At 42.0% G+C, this 17,425-nt stretch overlaps 2 protein-coding genes across 5 annotated transcripts in view; one reads left to right on the top strand and one right to left on the bottom strand.

The window, feature by feature from the left end:
- PHIP (PHIP subunit of CUL4-Ring ligase complex) overlaps positions 1–1,386 on the bottom strand; it is a 115,998-nt gene extending 114,612 nt beyond the window's left edge. For all 4 annotated transcript variants that reach the window (XM_087777495.1, XM_087777496.1, XM_087777497.1 and 1 more), the window contains exons 1-4: positions 1,253–1,386; positions 1,044–1,102; positions 823–852; positions 607–666 (exon numbers count right to left, since the gene is read on the bottom strand). In XM_087777495.1, the coding sequence (XP_087633621.1) occupies positions 607–666; positions 823–852; positions 1,044–1,102; positions 1,253–1,298 (195 nt within the window). In that variant the 5' untranslated portion in view covers positions 1,299–1,386. The remainder of the gene's footprint in view (positions 1–606; positions 667–822; positions 853–1,043; positions 1,103–1,252) is intronic.
- Positions 1,297–4,985, top strand: LOC148053429 (uncharacterized). Its single transcript, XM_087777510.1, has 3 exons — positions 1,297–2,242; positions 2,611–2,692; positions 4,189–4,985. The coding sequence occupies exons 1-3, from the start codon at positions 1,297–1,299 to the stop codon at positions 4,223–4,225; spliced, it is 1,065 nt and encodes a 354-aa protein (XP_087633636.1). The 3' UTR covers positions 4,226–4,985.
- Positions 4,986–17,425: the final 12,440 nt, after the last annotated feature.

Here is a 17,425-nt window from a genome sequence, read left to right as displayed (position 1 = left end):
GCCTCCCGCTCAACCCCCGCCCGCTGCCCTGCGGCCGGTCCCGGCGGAGGGAGCCGGTGGCGGGGGGGGGTGGGGGTGGGGGGGTGTCCGGTGCGGCGCGGCGCCATTGTGTGCGCGGGCGGCGCGGCGGAGAGCGCCCCCGCCTGCTGGCGGCCCGGCTGCCGCTGCCTGCTCGCTGCCTGCCGCTGCCCGCCCGCCCGCGCTGGCCCCGCCCCGCGCGGCTCCCGCCCGCCCGCACCGCGTCCATGACGTACCTCTATTTCCAGCCCGGCCAGGCCGGGGCTCTCGCATTAGGGCGCTTGTTGTTATTTACCCCCGCGCCGCCCCCCGCCCCGTTCCCCCCCGGGCGGCACCCCCGCACCGCCCCGCGCCCGCCCTCGGGGCCCAGAGGGAGGAGGAGGGGGCCGAGGTTGGTTTTTAAAAAAAAAAAAAAAAAAAAAAAAAAAAAATCTCCAAAGTTTTTTTTTTTTTTAAGTTGTATTTTTTTTTTGCGGGAAATTCAATTTTTTTATTGGGCTGCTCAGGAAGAGTGAGGGGGGAAAAAAAAAAAAAAAAAAGAAAAACTTTGCCTGCCGTAGCGCGGTCGGCCCCGGCCGCTCCTCTTACCAGGTTCTCGTAGCTGCGGGGATGCTCCTTGCCCGTCCAGTCCGTACGCTTGGGCAGCAGCTAGGGGAGGGAAGCGAGGACACCCCGTCAGCGGCTCCCCTCTCCGAGGAGCCCCCCAGCAGCGCCCGGGATGGGGCGGGGGAAGCGGGAGAGAGCGGGGGGGGGGGGGGGGGCCGCCGCAGGCGGGGCGAGCGCCGGGTGCGCGGCGCCGCTTACCTCTTTCTCCGCCACTTCTCGGATCAGGACCTGCAGCAACAACAAAAGGGGTGGGGGGAGATAAGAAAAGGGGGCCGGTTTTAAAAAGAGAAAAAGAAAAAAAAAAGGGGGGGTGGGGGGGGAGAAAGAGGACGAGGCTGCGAGCGCGCCGCCCGATCCGCCGCCCTGCCCGGCCGCCCCCTCCCCGCCAGGCCCGGCGGCGCCATCCATCCATCGCCTACCTGAGCCGCTTGCTGGCAGGGTCCGTCCTCCAAAAAGCGGGCGATGAGGAAGTAGAGCTCTGAGGGGAGAGGAGAAGCGGTGAGGGCTGGAGCTCGCCCCTTCCCCGCGGGCTTTTCTTTCTTCCCCCCTCCCCCCCTCTCCCCGCCGCCCCTCTCTGGCTCCCGCTCGGCTCCCGCCACCCCGCACGGCGGCTCCCCCCGGCACTCACCCGCTCGCAGCTCCGCCGTGTGCCTGCTGCCGCCGTCCCCGGACATGGCGAGGCGAAAACCGGGGAGGGGAGGGGGGGAAGGGGAGGGGGGGGTCGGGCCGCGCTCCCGCGGCAGCGTCGGGGCCCAGCGAAACGCGTCCGCCCGCCCGGTAGCTGTCACTGTTCGTTCACCAGGAAGAGTCTCGGCTCCACCATTCAACCCACGGGCAGGAGGAGGAGGAAACAACAACTCACAGCAACCCGCCGCCGCCGCCGCCGCCGCCGCTGCCGCCGCCAGCCAGCGCGAGCGAGCGCGATCCCTCCGCCCGGAGAAAGAGTCCCCTCCTCCTCCTCCTCTTTCGCGCCCCCCTCCTCAGCCCTGCCGGCCCCTCGCGCCGCGCCGCCCCTCCCCCCCGCGCCCCTCAGTCCCCGGCACCCGGCGGCGAGGGCGGCCAGGCGGGGAAGGGGGGAGCCGGCTTCTCCTGCCCCCGCTCCCGCCCCGCCGCCGCCGCCGCGGCGGCCCCCGGCGCTGCCCGGCTGAGGGGAGAAGGGGCGAGGGCGAGCGCTACGTGTTTATTAGCGGGCGGGCGGGCTCAGGCAGAAGATGTCGGAGCGGCAGAGGCGGGGTGGGCGGGAAGGCGGCGGGCTGGCGGCTGAAAGGCGCTTTCTCTGCGAGGTGCGGGCGGCCGGAGCGCGGAGGGATACGACGCACGGGGAGGAGGGGCCGCGGCGGGGCAGCGGCTATTCGCGGCGGCGGCGGCGGGGAGGCTGGAAGTTACCGAGTTTCAGTGTCGCAGAAATGGGAAGCGAGCGAAGCCAAAGTGCCCCCGGGGAGCGCGGCCCCGCTGGGGAGGCGGGCTGAGGAAGCCCGGCCCTCCCCCCCCCGCCCCGCCGGCCGCGGCTCCCCCATCCCCCGTAGCCAAGCCCCTCCCGGGCGCGGGGCTTCGGCGGCCCCGGGCTCCCTCAGAGCCCGTCAGGGGCCTCGGGGCGCTGCGGCTTTGGCATCTGCGCGTAAGTGCCGGTGTCACGCGTTGTTGTTTCTTATTCTTGCAACATCGTGCCCGGGGCCGGGTTCGTGCCTTGGGTTTGGGGGGGGTTGGAAACCTCCACAAACCCCGAACCACCAGAAAACGCGCTTCGCTTCGTTGTTTGGCGCGGCTGCCCGGGCTGCTCTGCTTGGGTCTGGCTGGCTGCTGGTGGCCGTCGCCACGGGGGCGGAGGGCGAAGGGTTCGCAGGGTGCTCGGTTTGAGAACTTTCCTTTAAACAAACAAAAAAAAAAAAACCCAAAGCAACCCAAACAGCTAATAACGATTGTATTCATTGTTCTTGCCGCCAACTAAACCAGACACGCGGGACTAACGAATCTTCTGGCTTCTAGGAGCGATGGCAAGAGGAGGAGTGTTGTCAACGCGAGGACAAGCGAGGGATGGCGATGCCTGCAACCTATGGCTGAACTGGAGGTAATTCACTAGCGGATCAATAACCTACCGAAGGTTCCTGAAAGGCCGCAACGTTATATGGAGCCTGATTAGCGATTAATTCACTTATTTATTTAATGCTTTGCTAGCTTGACAACACCGAATAAACGTTCTGATTTGTGCTGTAACTGTTTATTGGCTCCTTACAGTTAAAAAGGAAGAAATAAAAACAAAGCAGACGTCCACTGATAATTGCCTTTAAAAAAATCCATACCCGATGAGGAAGGGGTTTAAAGGAGCACAGTCATTTGTCTTTATGGTTTGCGATGCATCTGTGCTTTTTCAGGTCGAGTTGGGGCCTTGCAAGAACAAATGTGTTTGTGGACAATAAGAATTAATTTAGTGGGGATTGATGTAAACAGGGGAAGCTGTCATTTTTTAATATTTATTTTGTCCCAATTATTAACTAACATAACTTGTGAAGCAAAGGTAAAAGTATGTTTGAAATGATCTAGAAACTAGACAAAGAATATTTTGTGCGTAAAGACCCTGAAGCTCTCCACTATATAACTTTTAACAAAATTCAATTTAAACCATATTTCTGTGCAGCTGAGGGGAGGCTGAGCTGAGCATTTTTATACGCGTGTTTCCAAGGCCCGCGAGCTCGGTGTACGAGCCTACTGCTTGAGCTTTGTGCTTGGCACGGTGAGAAAGCTTGCTGCAGCCACCCTTCTGCTTTATTGCACAAACGTAACCGTGAAAGGTTAGAGAAAGGAGGCTAAAATGTCACATATATCAACAAAGTCATGTTATAAAAAGTGATTAAAATTAGATTATGTAGCAGATGCCTAGTTGCTATGCTTCTTGACATACAGTTATCAAATGTCCTAAAAATCATTAAAATCATAATCTAGCACGTGGTCTGTAATCATTAGGGTAAATATATTTTGTAATATAGATTTTTTTTGAAGAAGTAAAATCGTGCGCACTGGATTTGATCACTTTATCTGTAGCTATGCTCACTTTAAATATTTAAAAATGTACGGGTGTCTCCCTTTTCCCAGTTTTTATAACAATAACCACTCTGTGTTTCAGCTTTATTTCAAATCCACACTTCAAATAATTGAAATGGCAATTTCAAAATCACATTTACCATCTAATAAAGATTTAAAAAATGAAGTGATTTGAGTCTTTTCTTAGCGATGTAAATATGTATTGTAATATCTCTCGTAGCTGGTTCTCACAACAAAGAGGCTACATGAATAATGTGATTAACATTTTAATTTCCCTTGATGTTTACATAAAAGAAGTATACTTACGTATGACCACTAAAACTATAAACCAAGGAACAGAGAAATTTTAACACTTAAAAGAGTCTGAAAGTAGAGGAAAACTATCTTGAATATATTGAACTTCCCTGTTCTTTTGGCAACTCGTAACTTTTCCTGATGTAGTTTAAAATACAGCCCACAGAATCAGAATGTTCTTGGTGTTTTGACAGTAAAACAAGGATTGTGTCTTTTATTTAATTTTTGTAGAGCACCGGGCAAAATGGAATCCCAGTCCCTGACTTGAGCCTGAGCACCGCAGTACTACAAATAATATTTTGTAAATAGCTTTTACAAACATACATTCCACTTCTTTTTACAGATGAAATCTGATGGGGTTTTTTGTTTATTTGTGGCTTAACATGGAAGTCACACAGGCCACAAGAGAAGATGTGGAATTATTTTTGTTTGGTGATGCATGTTAGAATGAATTTTAAGAATTCCTGCAGCAGTAATAAATATTCCATTAATTTTTCAGAGATATTTTAAAAGTTTTTTTTTGTCCTTGTTGCAGTTCAGTTGAGGATGTTTTTGTTATGTACACAAGTGGAGAAAAATATCCTCATCTCTGAATTTTTACTATCATCTTGATTGTTTTGCTTTCAAATAATTCTTTTTCTCTCGTGTGATCTTGTCACCTTACATTATCTTTAAGTAAAAATACATCAGTTCTGCTTTGTCAGTGAGATTTAATATTTTTTAGGACGTATTTCTACTCTGAAAGGTCTGCATTAAAGAAAAAAAATTAGTAATGGAATTACTTTCCTTTTTCAGCTATAACAATTGTTACAGCTAAAAAGAAAATCTCAATTTATTTTAATCTAGGAATGGGATTGTTTTAACATCTGATAGCTTTACATATTCTTTTTGCAAATGTTGTTCCTGTTATTTTATTTTGTGACTTTCAAATGTGAATATTCACACACATTCACTAATACAATTTTACAAAAAAGCAAGAATAAAGTTTATTTGATTTTGCTGTTAATAAAGTTGATACGTAAAACTTAGTCAGTTACAGACTGATCCCAAGGGTTTGTGGTTTTTGGTTTTTTTTATTTCCCTTACCTTGGCCTTATCTTTTTTTTTCTTTTCCCCCTTCCCCAAAAACTGCTAAAGCACTATAAGTATCCAAATACAGATATTTTAGAATTCCCTTGAATTACTGGTTACTTTTGACAGATAAGAACATAGTATCTTTGGTTTCTTCTTGATTTTTCTGTATCTTGATAGTTTTGGGGGTTTTTTTTACTGATATTTTTCCCCCCACAATTTTTTATATCAGTTATCAGTATGGTTTAATAGCTTGCAATCAGAAAGTGCGTTACTTGAAACTTAATGGTGGCAGTTCTTGATACAAAAATCCTGTCTGTTTCTTGTGAAATTTGCTCTTTTCTTTATAGACAAAGGGAAGTATTCAGGGTTTGTAAATTGTCAAGCTGAACAATGTAGCTAAATGTTTGAAGCACGATGTTGAAGGGGGGGAGGCTGGTTGAGAGCAACATATAAGCTTTCCTCAGGTTTTGTTGGTTGGTTGTCTTTTATTTGGTTTTTTTTTTCTTTTTTGGTGTTTTTTTTTTCACCTCAAATGAGAATTATCACCACCAGTTGCCTGCCTTTTCACGAGTGTTGATTCTTACTCTTGAAACCAACCATTAATCTTACAAGGGCAAGAAGTGCGTGATGGTACTTATGAGGCCAGCCAACTTTTTTTATTATTGTCGTGTATATTAAATATCTGCAGAAAGAACCAAGTGTGCCAAAATACAGTTCTACGATGAGTAAATTCCTTCTGCAGTTTTAAGCAATAACCTACAATTTAACTAAGTAGCTTCACATCAAAATTCTTTTAAATACTCACTCGTTTATGCTTCAGGCCAAGAATATATCCTTTCTGCACCCTGCATCGGTAACCTACCTGGAACTTTCAACTGTGGAGTTCCCTACAGCGTACTTAGCCGCTGTGTGTTCTGCCCGTGTCAGATATTAAATAGTGAACTGTATGCTTCTATTCTTTATATCCTTTTTCAGTGCACCCATTACCATAGAATGCGGATGTCTTCCCACACCAACCAAAGCACACCATTTCACCTTCCGCTTGCTTCTCTCCCTGTTGGTGAAAAGTAGCGTAGCATTAGATATCTGCACTGCCCAAACCCATTAGATATCAGCACTGACAAATTACCATTTTCTAAAAGCACATAAATGGATTAACCCCTGACAAGCGTGTTTCTAGGTGTTCTTCTCATGCGCAGCTAGAAGAGTAAAGCAAAATCACTTCTGAAAACATCATTCATTTTTGTGTAAAAATAAATAATAAACTGTGAATCTACTATCAAGCTTCTGAAACCAGATCTATAGGCCATTTATATTCTGAGCAGTAAATGAGTCTGGTTGAAATTCATTCAATGACCCTAAAAACCTCTTTAGTCTGGTGTTACCCAAATAAATATGAATTGTACCAGCCATGACATTCTTTCAGTTTCACTATTACATCTTTGAATACAAAAAACTTGCCTTATAAAGAGAAACTAAGTATTACACCTATGTAATTCCTACTGAATAAAGGAATTTTACTGTTTCATGGTGGCTTTTTGTTTGGGGTTTTCTGTTTTGTTTTAAAGCAATATCTAATTTCTTCTTCTGTATTTTGTAAAGACCTTTGATTAAAGTTACTGGATCAGTTTGACAGTACAACTTTGTATCCTGAATACATTCCCTAATTATCCAGAAGATTTTGAGAAAATGATTAAACTGCTGTACTTAATTGTTCACTATTGGGCTGTTCTTCACAGAGAATCTTGGGTATGTCCCATGTTTAGTTTCACGCCCATTTGATACCTACAAGGGTTTCTGAGAATTCCAGGGATATGTTTGTTTGGTTTTTTTTCAAAGTGGAGCTTTCAAAAAAATTAATATACAGGGTGTGTTTTAGAGGGGAGCTACTCTATAATGAATATAGGAGCAGAAAAAAAGAATGTTTACTGTGTTGCTTTGTATATTGACAATTATTTTCTTACGTTATTACTTCGAGAAAACTTTTGAAAACATTTGCTGTTACTATCCTTTCTAGTAAGGTATTCCAATATGCTAAGGCAATTTTTGTTGAGCAGAAGATTCTCAAAATAAGATGTATCATTGATTTGTTTCACTGGTTTCATATTAGAGTTCTAAGTCTAAGAAGACTTCTTTTAAGTCTTAAGTGACAAATTTCATTTATATTGATAAATTATAAAGTTTAATAAGATGCAATTTAATAGTGTCCTTCATTGACTATTTATCTTTCCATTTCTCTAAATGAAAATCTAGATTTCTGTTTAACCAAGTTTGAGGGCCATTTGTGATTAGGGGTTTGGACTTGATCTTTTCAATTACCGTAGTAGCCTGTTAGAAATGCAACTTTTAAAAATACAGGTGAGGGGTTACTTGTCTGACTCTTCAGAATGGGGCTGGTTGTCAATAGCTTTGGTATAGACGCGGAATTTCCCTGAAGTTAATACAGTGGACTAGTAAAGATTTACATCTACGTAATAACTTGAGAGATTCTGTCATATTGTTATCAGAGATATAGTCTGATATACTTGTTAATATGTAATTACAGGAAAGGCCGAAGGAAAAATATTTCAGTGTTTACTCATTGTGCAATTTAGATAAAAGCAGAGGCGGCCATAAGAAATATCAGAGAGAGATGAGCAGAACAATGTAGGTAAAATTTCATGATGTTACATTCAAAATAATCTGTTGGAAGAAATGATATGAGTCAGTCGTGCTCCTTATGGGCTCCTGAACCAATATAACAAAAAAAGCTCTATTTGATAGCTGGTAGGAAATCTTTTTAAAAGACCATTCTATTTATTACATACTCAACAATGAGAATATGGTGATTTTTTTCTAGAACCTCTAATATGAAACCAGTGAAACAAAACAGTGACACAGCTTCTATTGGAATACTGCGTTTGAGTCTTCAACCTCATCTCCAAAGAATTAAAGTTCAGAGATATATAAGGAAAATAATTAGGATCAAGAGAAAATATTAAAGACTGAGGAAATGGAATAAAATATTTGGATGAGGTAACATTTAAGTATGGCATACAAAATTTCTCTGTTTCAGAGAACATAAAGCAGGCTCTTCTGTAAACTAGGACATAGTTCAAGAACTAGAATAGTTGAAAGATTTCAAATTAAAAATGATGGTTTTCTCCATCACAAAATATAGCCATCCTGGCTGTACTTTTGCCTCAGAAATCACTAAAACAAGGGTTTTAGCAGTCTTCAAAAGAACTGACACTTCCATAGGTAAGAACATCCAGTGACAGTGCACATACACAAGGATCATTAGTCTGATCCGACACAGCCTTGCTGTGTTGCAAGGTTTAAGACAACCCTTAGTTTTTCCTTCTAGTGTTGTTTGATTTCGTTTAGAGCTGCGAAGTATTTTTACTTCTGTGTAGTTGAAATATCTGCTTTCCCCAAAATAGTAATGATGTAGTGTGAGTAGTACCAATATTTGCACTTACAGTAAAGATTTTAGTGCTGTTAGCATTGAACCATTTGGCTGACAGTGCCTACTTTGTGTAGCACGTGATTTGTCAATCATCCATGAAATACACATCACAGATCCTGATCTCCATTTATTGTTCAGTCTTTTGAGAAAATACTGGGCTGCTGATCCAGATTTCTCAGTATTTTGTAGTCCTCTATAGCGTCTACTTGGTGCTTTGAAAGGATTATTTTTAATTTTTTCAGTTTGCCAAACTTCTACCAAAACTGTAGATGAGTTTCGGTGTGCCAAGTAGGCACGGTGCCCTAATTGACACTTAAATTGTGTAAGGTAACCACTGATTTAAAATCATTCAATCAATCTCTTGATTTTACAGGTTTTAGAGTACCAGAGACAGGAAGCGTGATTAGACCACAAATGACCCTTGCATATACGTGACGCTGGTTAAGTTTTTTTGTTTGCTTCCTTGTTTTTAACCTAATACTGATATAAGATGGATTGGCCCACATGCCTACCTTTTCCCAGGTGAGGAAGATTAAAAGATTGTGCTCACTCTAGCTCAACTAATCTGTAGTTTTCCCATGCAAAGTGGAGCAGCTTATTTAACAGAGGCTAAGAAGAACCCTCTTTCAAGGATATCTACCCAGGTGGCCAGCTCATTCTTTTCGGAGGTACAAAATACGGTTTTCTCTTCCCTGCGGAAGAATTTGAACTGAAGTTGGATCCCCCTGAGCACCTGAGTGGATGAAAACTACAAAGTTGTTGGATGAAAGGCACAACCGCCACTTTGGTCGGGACCTGGTTTGGTAAGTGTGCTCTGGAAATGCTCCATGAATGGGGTGCGCAAGAGAGACAAGCAGAAGATTTGTAGATCCTGAGCTAGTCAGAACAGGCAGCTTTGGGCACACTCAGAAGTTTTAGACACCAGAAGCTTCTGCTGTTGGAAATCAAGTATCTTCATGTCGAACGGGGGTACCTAAAGATCATTTTATACTTAGACTGTTACATATGTTCTCACCCATCTTTGGGTCAGCTCGTCACTGATGGGTATTCTTGCAGCAAGCTCTGGAGCATTAGCACACGGCTAGTTTCTGCACGTGTGCGTTTTATTAAAGCTCAGACTTCCAAGATTGAATGAAAAAGGAATTGAACTTGATCTTCCAGTGTCAAGTTTGACTACTACTAATTGCCTCTCAGCAGGCCCTTATAAGTAAAGCACTGAATAACACTAAAACTCCACCAATTAATGCAAAGAAACATGAGGTCTTACAAAGATGAGACTGAGCATTTAAAAAAAATAAATACCTGTGTATTTCAACATAGTTCTAATTTTGGAGTAGGTTATTCTGGTTATAATAAAGCTATGTTTATTTAGCCCATATATCAGGGGTTTTGTATATATGTTTGAAAGTGCTTTAGAAGATAAATGACTGTGCAGGATTCATTGACCTTTCCACCTAAATACAGCTAAAAAGTTGGAATCATGTAGTTAAAATGTAAGTCATGCCAAACCTGCATGTCAGCATTTGAGAAACTGGGACCCTCCAAAATCCCTATGTAAAAATACTGAGATTCTTTTTGTTCGTATGCAAGGTATTTTTGTTCTTAAGAAACAGTTGGGCCATGTTTTATCTGTTAGACATTTATTAGAAATAAAAGCTGAGGTTTTCATAGTTTACTTTCTTCTAGATCTGAGCAATAAAGTAAAATATCAAATTCCCACAATTTGAGAAATAAAAATAGAAAACATAAATTCTCCCATGTAGTCTTAATACAATTCATAAAAATTATTAGGGTTTGAGAAGAACAAGGGGCGGGTGTTCTGTTGAGCTGCAAGAGGAATTACCCACATGAAATCTACGTAACGTTGAAAATATACTGACTTTTTAAAGGAAGGATCACAATTTCATCAGAGCTTAATCTTTATGTCTCAAAGCTTAGATTTCAAGACATAGGTAAGTTTCAGGGAATTCTGGAAAATTTGTTTTGTGCAAACAGAAAAGAGAGAGAGTTGCCTAATAAATCACCAAAAATATTTCCTGCAGAGCCTGCTAGTTGTCAGGTTTTTCTAGTTTTGGTTTTGCTATTTTTAAGGGATGAACAAGGAGCGTAGAGAGAAGTGAGAAAGTAGCAGACGAACCAGCAGAAGTCGGGGGTAAGTCAGTCACCTGCACTACAGCAAACTCCAGAACCAGATGGAAAGCCATTTAAAAATTGGAAAAAATAAAAAAAATTGGACAGTCCCTTAGAAAAAAGTTACATCAGCGTTCCATCCTTCAGGTAAATGCCCAAGTTAAGGAAGAATTGATTTATGCCAGAGTTCGGCATCAGTAACTTAAAATCACAGAGGTTCCCACTGAAGTTGTAGTATCAATGTTCCTGGTTACTGAGATTAAGCATTACAGTAGGTTCTCAAACCCCACCAGGACATTCCTTTCCCTCAAACCCGGCATAGCAGTTGCTGACAATTTTAACACCACAGACAGCTGATTTCTAATGCCCAGACCCAAGCCCCAGTGCTGTTTAAGTTATTACCTAAAACTTATTTTCAAAGTAGCAAATGTTCTTCAAAAAAAAAAAAAAAATCAGGAAGAGGTATTCATCTACCTAATCCCATTTAGAAACAAAACACTACACGCTTCTTAAATTCTAACAACATAGCAGCACCTCTGCTGTTTTTTCCAGTCAAATTCCTTTTCTTTTCAAGTCCTTTACAAGTCCTAACAAAACCAGTCCAAATTAGGAGTCCTAAATCGCCTTTCTTTGGGTCTTTTAATCTAAACTAAATAACGAACATCCAAGCAAAATTAGAAAACCCCTCAACTGAAATTGACTTTTTGATTTATGGTCCACCACTCTTGGTGCATCCCAGATCTCATCAGATAAAGTGTAACTCTGAAACATGTTGTTCACGTATACTCCCAACCCTGCTTTTTCAGTTTGAAATTTTTCAGCAGCCCACATCCTTGGATTTTTCTCCTCCCTCCAGCAGCGTAGTGTGCGTGTGCTTCTCAGCTCATGTTCCTAATAGTGTAGGACTCTCTGCAGGAGGGCAGGTCACAGCATATTTACAGACAATAACATTTTGAATTCCAGTACGCAGAAGGTAAGGAGTACTTGTTGCTGTATTCCTCAGTTTTGAATTTTAGCTATGCTAGTAAACTGAAGAGTACTAGTGCCCACTATTTCTGAGGCCAGTTGCCTCATGCCAATGGCCATGTCCGTATTATTAAACTCTTTTAACCACCAGAACAGGATGGCTGCATCTGCAGTGTCAGCTGGGGCTGAGCTAACCCCTGAACCATGCCAAGGGCTGCTGGGGAGAATGCTGCTTGGCCTGGACCACGCGCACGGTCTCTGCTGACGACAATTTAACAGCATAAGCAGCGGGCTTCAAGGCTCTAGCTCTGCGCCCTGGCACCTTTTTTATTTGCTAGCATAGTCACAGCCTTTGCGACAAACAAAACCACAGACTGCCATTGTGCTTTACTTCTAAAAAATCAGATGTCTTTTTAGTGAGGTATAGTATATAAAATATGGAATATGTCCAACATAGATGTCCTTTGTTAGGAAGTTCTAGAGGCTGAGCTAAATCCTAGCTAGTTTGAAACAAAGCCCTAATACATCTCAGTCCATTTTACTCAGCCTCTGAATTATTTGATTCTTCATTCTGTCCAGGAAATAATGAGAAAACTCTGAAATGCTTAAAATTATCATAAAAGCTTCTCAAGGCAACGCTAAAGATCACTGAAGGAAGAGTTGATGTGGAAAACAAACACAGAACACAGAAAGCATAAAGCTGCCAAGAAGTTGAGAGAAAACAATGTAACATTAAATGGAGGTAAACATAAATTAACAGCTGTCAGGGAGATTCACGGTATGTCTCAAATATTTACAGTGTTCTGAACTGGTAACTACCTATAGTTAGAGGTAGTCAAGAGCTGGTTGCAGTTGTTTGCAATGAATCTATTTAGAAGAGCTTGAGGGGTATTGCGAAGGAGATGCTACGGTGATCAAAGACTTTGTCAGACCTTGCTAGGAACAGGAAGGCTAGTGCATGAAAAGCACCGAAAAGAATCCTTAGATGGGATTTGGGCATAAAGCTTCTTGCTATCTTGTTCTTATCCGGTGAAAACAGGACTACTGGGGGGAAGGGGAAACACCCAGTTTTGAAAAAAGTAATTTCTAACAGAGCCTTTCATTCATGGTCCAACAATAAAATAAAAGGTATCAATCTGCTAAACATGACAGATACGTTGTTGTAAAGAGATATAGGATACCAAATCCATTGTCTAATTTCTTCATGAAGTAAAGGGGGCGGTCAGTATCTTCCGTCCTTGTTGGTATAAAACAAGGCTATTGTTATTAGTGATAGATTGAATCAGCCATTGAATTTTGCAAGAATGCAGTATTTGTGCTGCAGGCTGCTTTCTACAAATTACTTCATGTGTTTTAGGATCTATAGATGTAAAGCACCACCCCACCATGAAAGGGTGAACCTAATGCTAATACTGAAGCATTCATCAGATGAAGAGCATTATTGTCATTTTCACTTAAAAGATCCAGCATTTCAAAAAGAAGTTAAGACACCCCTGTGATCATCCAAGTGTGAATCAGACAGTGGCTTGACAGAGACAAAGAAAAGTGTCTAACATCAGTTACTTAAAACTTGAGTGGCAGCGATCCTCCTTGCAGTTTCATCAGTGAGGGTGACATCTACTTGGAAATACAATTTCATTTTTTACTGGGCTTTGGGATACATCTACAACTATATTCAACTGCTGCTGTAATTGGCACTTGCAACTCAACATTTAAAATCGCTTTCATACACTTCCCATAGTCCTAGTGGCATCTCTGCTACCAGAGCACTAACCATCTCTTGTAATTAATTCCTATTAACATTATCCACATCCACTGTCTTCGAATAATTATTGCCAGCTTTCTGATTCACTGCGATCGTTTAACAGAACCAGCTGCCAAAAAAAGTCACCACCAAATCTATCCTTATGCAACCTCTTGGAAGCGTGCTCTTTCTCTGCTACTTGGTATCGCAATAATCTGCAGCAGCTGCATCATTCCCTTAGGTGAGCTATCGCTACAAACACCCTGTGAATTGGCCACACCTTGCCTCTGGCTGCTGAGGCCAAGCAACCCTCATCTGCTGAAGCCTCAAAGTAGTAGCAGAGGTGCTAAGTTCACAAGCCTTCCCCTGGCCCTCTGTCCTCATTTGCAATCTTCCATCTCACCTGAAAAGGTGGTACCTATTGCTGCTGATGTAGATAGCAGACTTCAGTAGCATCTTGATGCCAGACAGACTGCTTATCCTGTATGATCACCTCCACGCCAAAAAAGGGCATCAAAATTTTTATCTTCTACTCTCATTTTAAGATGAGCTGAAACGTCAACGTAGACTTTCATTCACACCATGGAGGATGCTGTCCTGCTGGCTTTGGAAGGAAGTCTGAGCTCGCTGAACCCTCTCACCATGAACGTGCTTGGCTGGAAACTCACAAAACTTATTTTCAACTACAGTATAATACATTTATAGATCTGTGTAATACAATGTGGTAAACTTTAATAAACAGGTTCTGGACACCATCTCTCAGAACTACCTTATAGTTTAAACTTTCACAGACCTTGTTCCCTCGGCAGGTGAAGCAGGCAAAGCTTTCTGAAAGACTCCAGAAGTTCATCAATACAACTAGTAGTTATTCTACGGGTGGAAATTTGGCACTGATACACGAATGAATCTTCAGTGCAAAAATGCCCTCAGGGAAGTAGAAAAAAATTAAAGTTACAAGATTTACCAGAACTGTATCACAGAGGGAACAAAAAATAAAGTACACTCAGTAACTGGATTGTTGATAAAAAGACCTGGGCAGGGCGGGAGGAATCTAGTGACACTCAAAGGCTTGCTTACACATGCAAAGAATTTTGCTATGTTTCTCTCTAGCACCTATTCCTTGAAAAATCAGTTTCTCTTCTGTTGTGTGAGCTCTCTTCCTCCACACCCATGCACCCAGATTACAGGGTCAGACTTCTTCCCTTCTTGCCATTTTTTCCCCCTCCCTGGTTTGTCTTCCACAGAACAACGTTGCTTTGCAATCACTGCGGAGTATTTGCCCGTCTCCTCTCCCACATCCAGCTATGAAGGAACTTTCTTCCAACCTCACCCTGGGACAAGCCACAGCTGCCACAGTAGAAGCACTCCTCCTTCTTGGAAACAATATGCAGCCATCTTTAAAATGGCTGTGAACAGTATCACAAAAATTCTTCAGACCCGCTCCTCCTTTCTTATTCTCAATTATTCTAGACGCAGCTGACATATTTACATCAGTTTCTTAATATCTCATGGTTATGAATCCCTTGGTGTTAAGAGCTCACATCATCTTCCACCTTCTTTCTAAAATATTACCAGAAATTAGGAGGGGTTTGGTTTTAAAAAATTAGATCCTTGAGATATTTTCTTCTGATTCTTCTAAAGAAAGCTTAGAATGGCCTTTCAGCTTAAGTCCCAGGATAAGGCAAAAGTTCTTGTTCTACAACCTTTATTTTGTGAGGAACTACAGTAACATTTTATATTCGTTTCAGAAATGGGCTGAGGACTTTGACAAGATCACTACTTCCAGCTTCTGTATTGTCATCTTAAGTTATATTGCTTTCCATTAAATTGTTCATTATTAGAAGATTCATATCAGACAGCTTAGTACCTGAAATCGTCCAATACAAATTCAGTTTTTATGGGCTCCAAGTCTGAAATTTGTTTCCAAATAAGAATCAAAACAGTAATAAAGCAATTCCTACAAGTTATACTACTGTAACTTAAATGCAGTAGTAAAATTAAGCACAATGGCCTCACGCGCTCAAGTTTCTTTTTTTTGAGCATGAATTTAAATTACTAGCTTTACCCTGATCTTAGCAGGTACACAAACATGCTTTTCCGTTCACATTTGGAAAAAAAAAGAGACTAATTAGTATCGATAGACAAATTTGAAATGTACTGTTAGGTAAGTCATTTTTCACCAGAACACATTTATAGCCACCTTGAAGGTGCTTAGAAGAAGAGAGTATTTTGCTGTACTAGTCAAACACATGTTAGTCTCTACTTGTTATGTATGAACTACTTCGTTGCTAATACTATGGTTCATCAAAAAGGGAGTAATATATCAAAATAGTTTACTTCTCATCTTGTCCGTTTTCTACAGGAAAGCCATCATTATTTCATCCTAATTTATTGTAACTGCAGAACTGGACCTTACAGAAGGCAATTGGTGGCAATTTGGCAAGGCAATCTGCTATATCTAGCCAAATAACAGCTTTACAGTACGTTCAGAATTTCTGAATAAAGCAAAAAAGTATGTTTATTACGGAGAACAGCAGTAGAAAATTCTTGCCTTTACAAAAAAATGGCACTAAACATTCTAGTGCTTCTCCTGACCGTTACGTATGCAGCAATTTAACCAGCAGTGAATGTATTCTTCAAGTTTTCCTACAAATAAAAGAATAATAAAACTTAAGCTAGGAGGATGACGGAGTTCTTGCCACTGAACTTGCTTATAGACAGTCTACTGTAACTTCTTGTGCCTTGATTCAAATATAGAAGTTTACTGACTTATTCAATATAAATTAACACAGTGGGCTAAATTGTTGCTTTAAATCTGCTACCAGTCTGCTGCCCAGTGGTATTCCAGATAGAGTGATACAAGGGAAAATACAGGTCCAATAAGGCAGCCAGATCAAAAGCAACTTATTCAGAAGAGACAGACTGCTTCACATTTCTGATTATTTTGCCCTTTCTCATTTGATGACACCTTACCTTTATAGAATACAGAATGGCCACTTGTTTCTCAGTTGTATGATCTCTTCAGGGTTATATAAATTTTGTATCATTTCAGTAGAAATATAATCAGCGTTGGCACTGTTGAGGCTTGGTATCATGATGTATACCTTGGGATGGTAGAACTGGTTAGATTTTAAACCATGTTCTCCCCTGAACATTTAAGTGATCTTATCTTCCCCTTCTAAGACTACATTTAAAAAAAAAAACAAAAAAACAAACCACACAGAACTGAGCATACAAAAAAAAAACCCCACACCCCAAACCCCAAAACTTTTCCCATTCCACCAGAAATTTAACTCTTACATATGTTATTTATTCTAATAAAGGATCTTTATTTTTTTTCCTATTCCTTCTCCCTTTCCCTACTTTTTTTTTTTCTTTTTGCAGCTATGAACAGACCAAATAACTCAAACTTTTGAGAGCTGAGCAAAACACATTAATTTTCACTGCTGTTTAGCATAAGGATTAATTTGCCATTAGCACTCCCCTTAAATGCTTGCGTCTCATCTGCACAGTTCTCCATTCAGAAAAAGCTGCCTTTGCCATCTGAAGAGACAAAATACCAAGCGTAACCTTGTGCTGACATATGCAATTAGCCCAAGGTCAGCCAAGGACAGGGAAGCAGCAGAAAGTAACAACCCAGAGAAATTACATAAGCTAAGGGAAGGTGGACCTTTAACTACTCAAGGGTGACTTTTTTTTGATCATTCATTAAAAGTCTTGTTTCTGATGTACCTGCCTTCTTTAAACTTAAAAAGAGTCCATCCTTCCCAATTAAAAAGAAAAACAAAATTAATGAACTACCCATCTGTTACATCCCCCCAAGGACAAATACCACTTTCAGGGATCCCTCCAAACCTTGTGCTGAAGTGTGACGCACCCCAGTCATTAAATACTGATGAGGCGAGTTTCTTCATGGCCGAGATGCAGCACCTGGCCCTTTCAAGTGCCACTTCCAAACTAAACCACTTACATACTTCCTGAAGGTGCTCTGCAGATCACCAGCTGCCCACAAAGGCTCTAGCTACACAGGTTTGAATATGCGACCATTCCAATTTTAAAAAAAAATGTGCTCTAGTACTGGATACAGTGCTTTGAAAATTTCTCTG

The sequence above is a fragment of the Nipponia nippon genome, unplaced genomic scaffold (assembly GCF_047370975.1).
Source record: "Nipponia nippon isolate SJK-2023a ecotype South Korea unplaced genomic scaffold, ASM4737097v1 scaffold_4, whole genome shotgun sequence".
Classification (NCBI taxonomy): Eukaryota; Metazoa; Chordata; class Aves; order Pelecaniformes; family Threskiornithidae; genus Nipponia; species Nipponia nippon.
The sequence above is the reverse complement of the archived record's forward strand: the minus strand, read 5'-3'. Positions and strand labels throughout refer to the sequence as shown.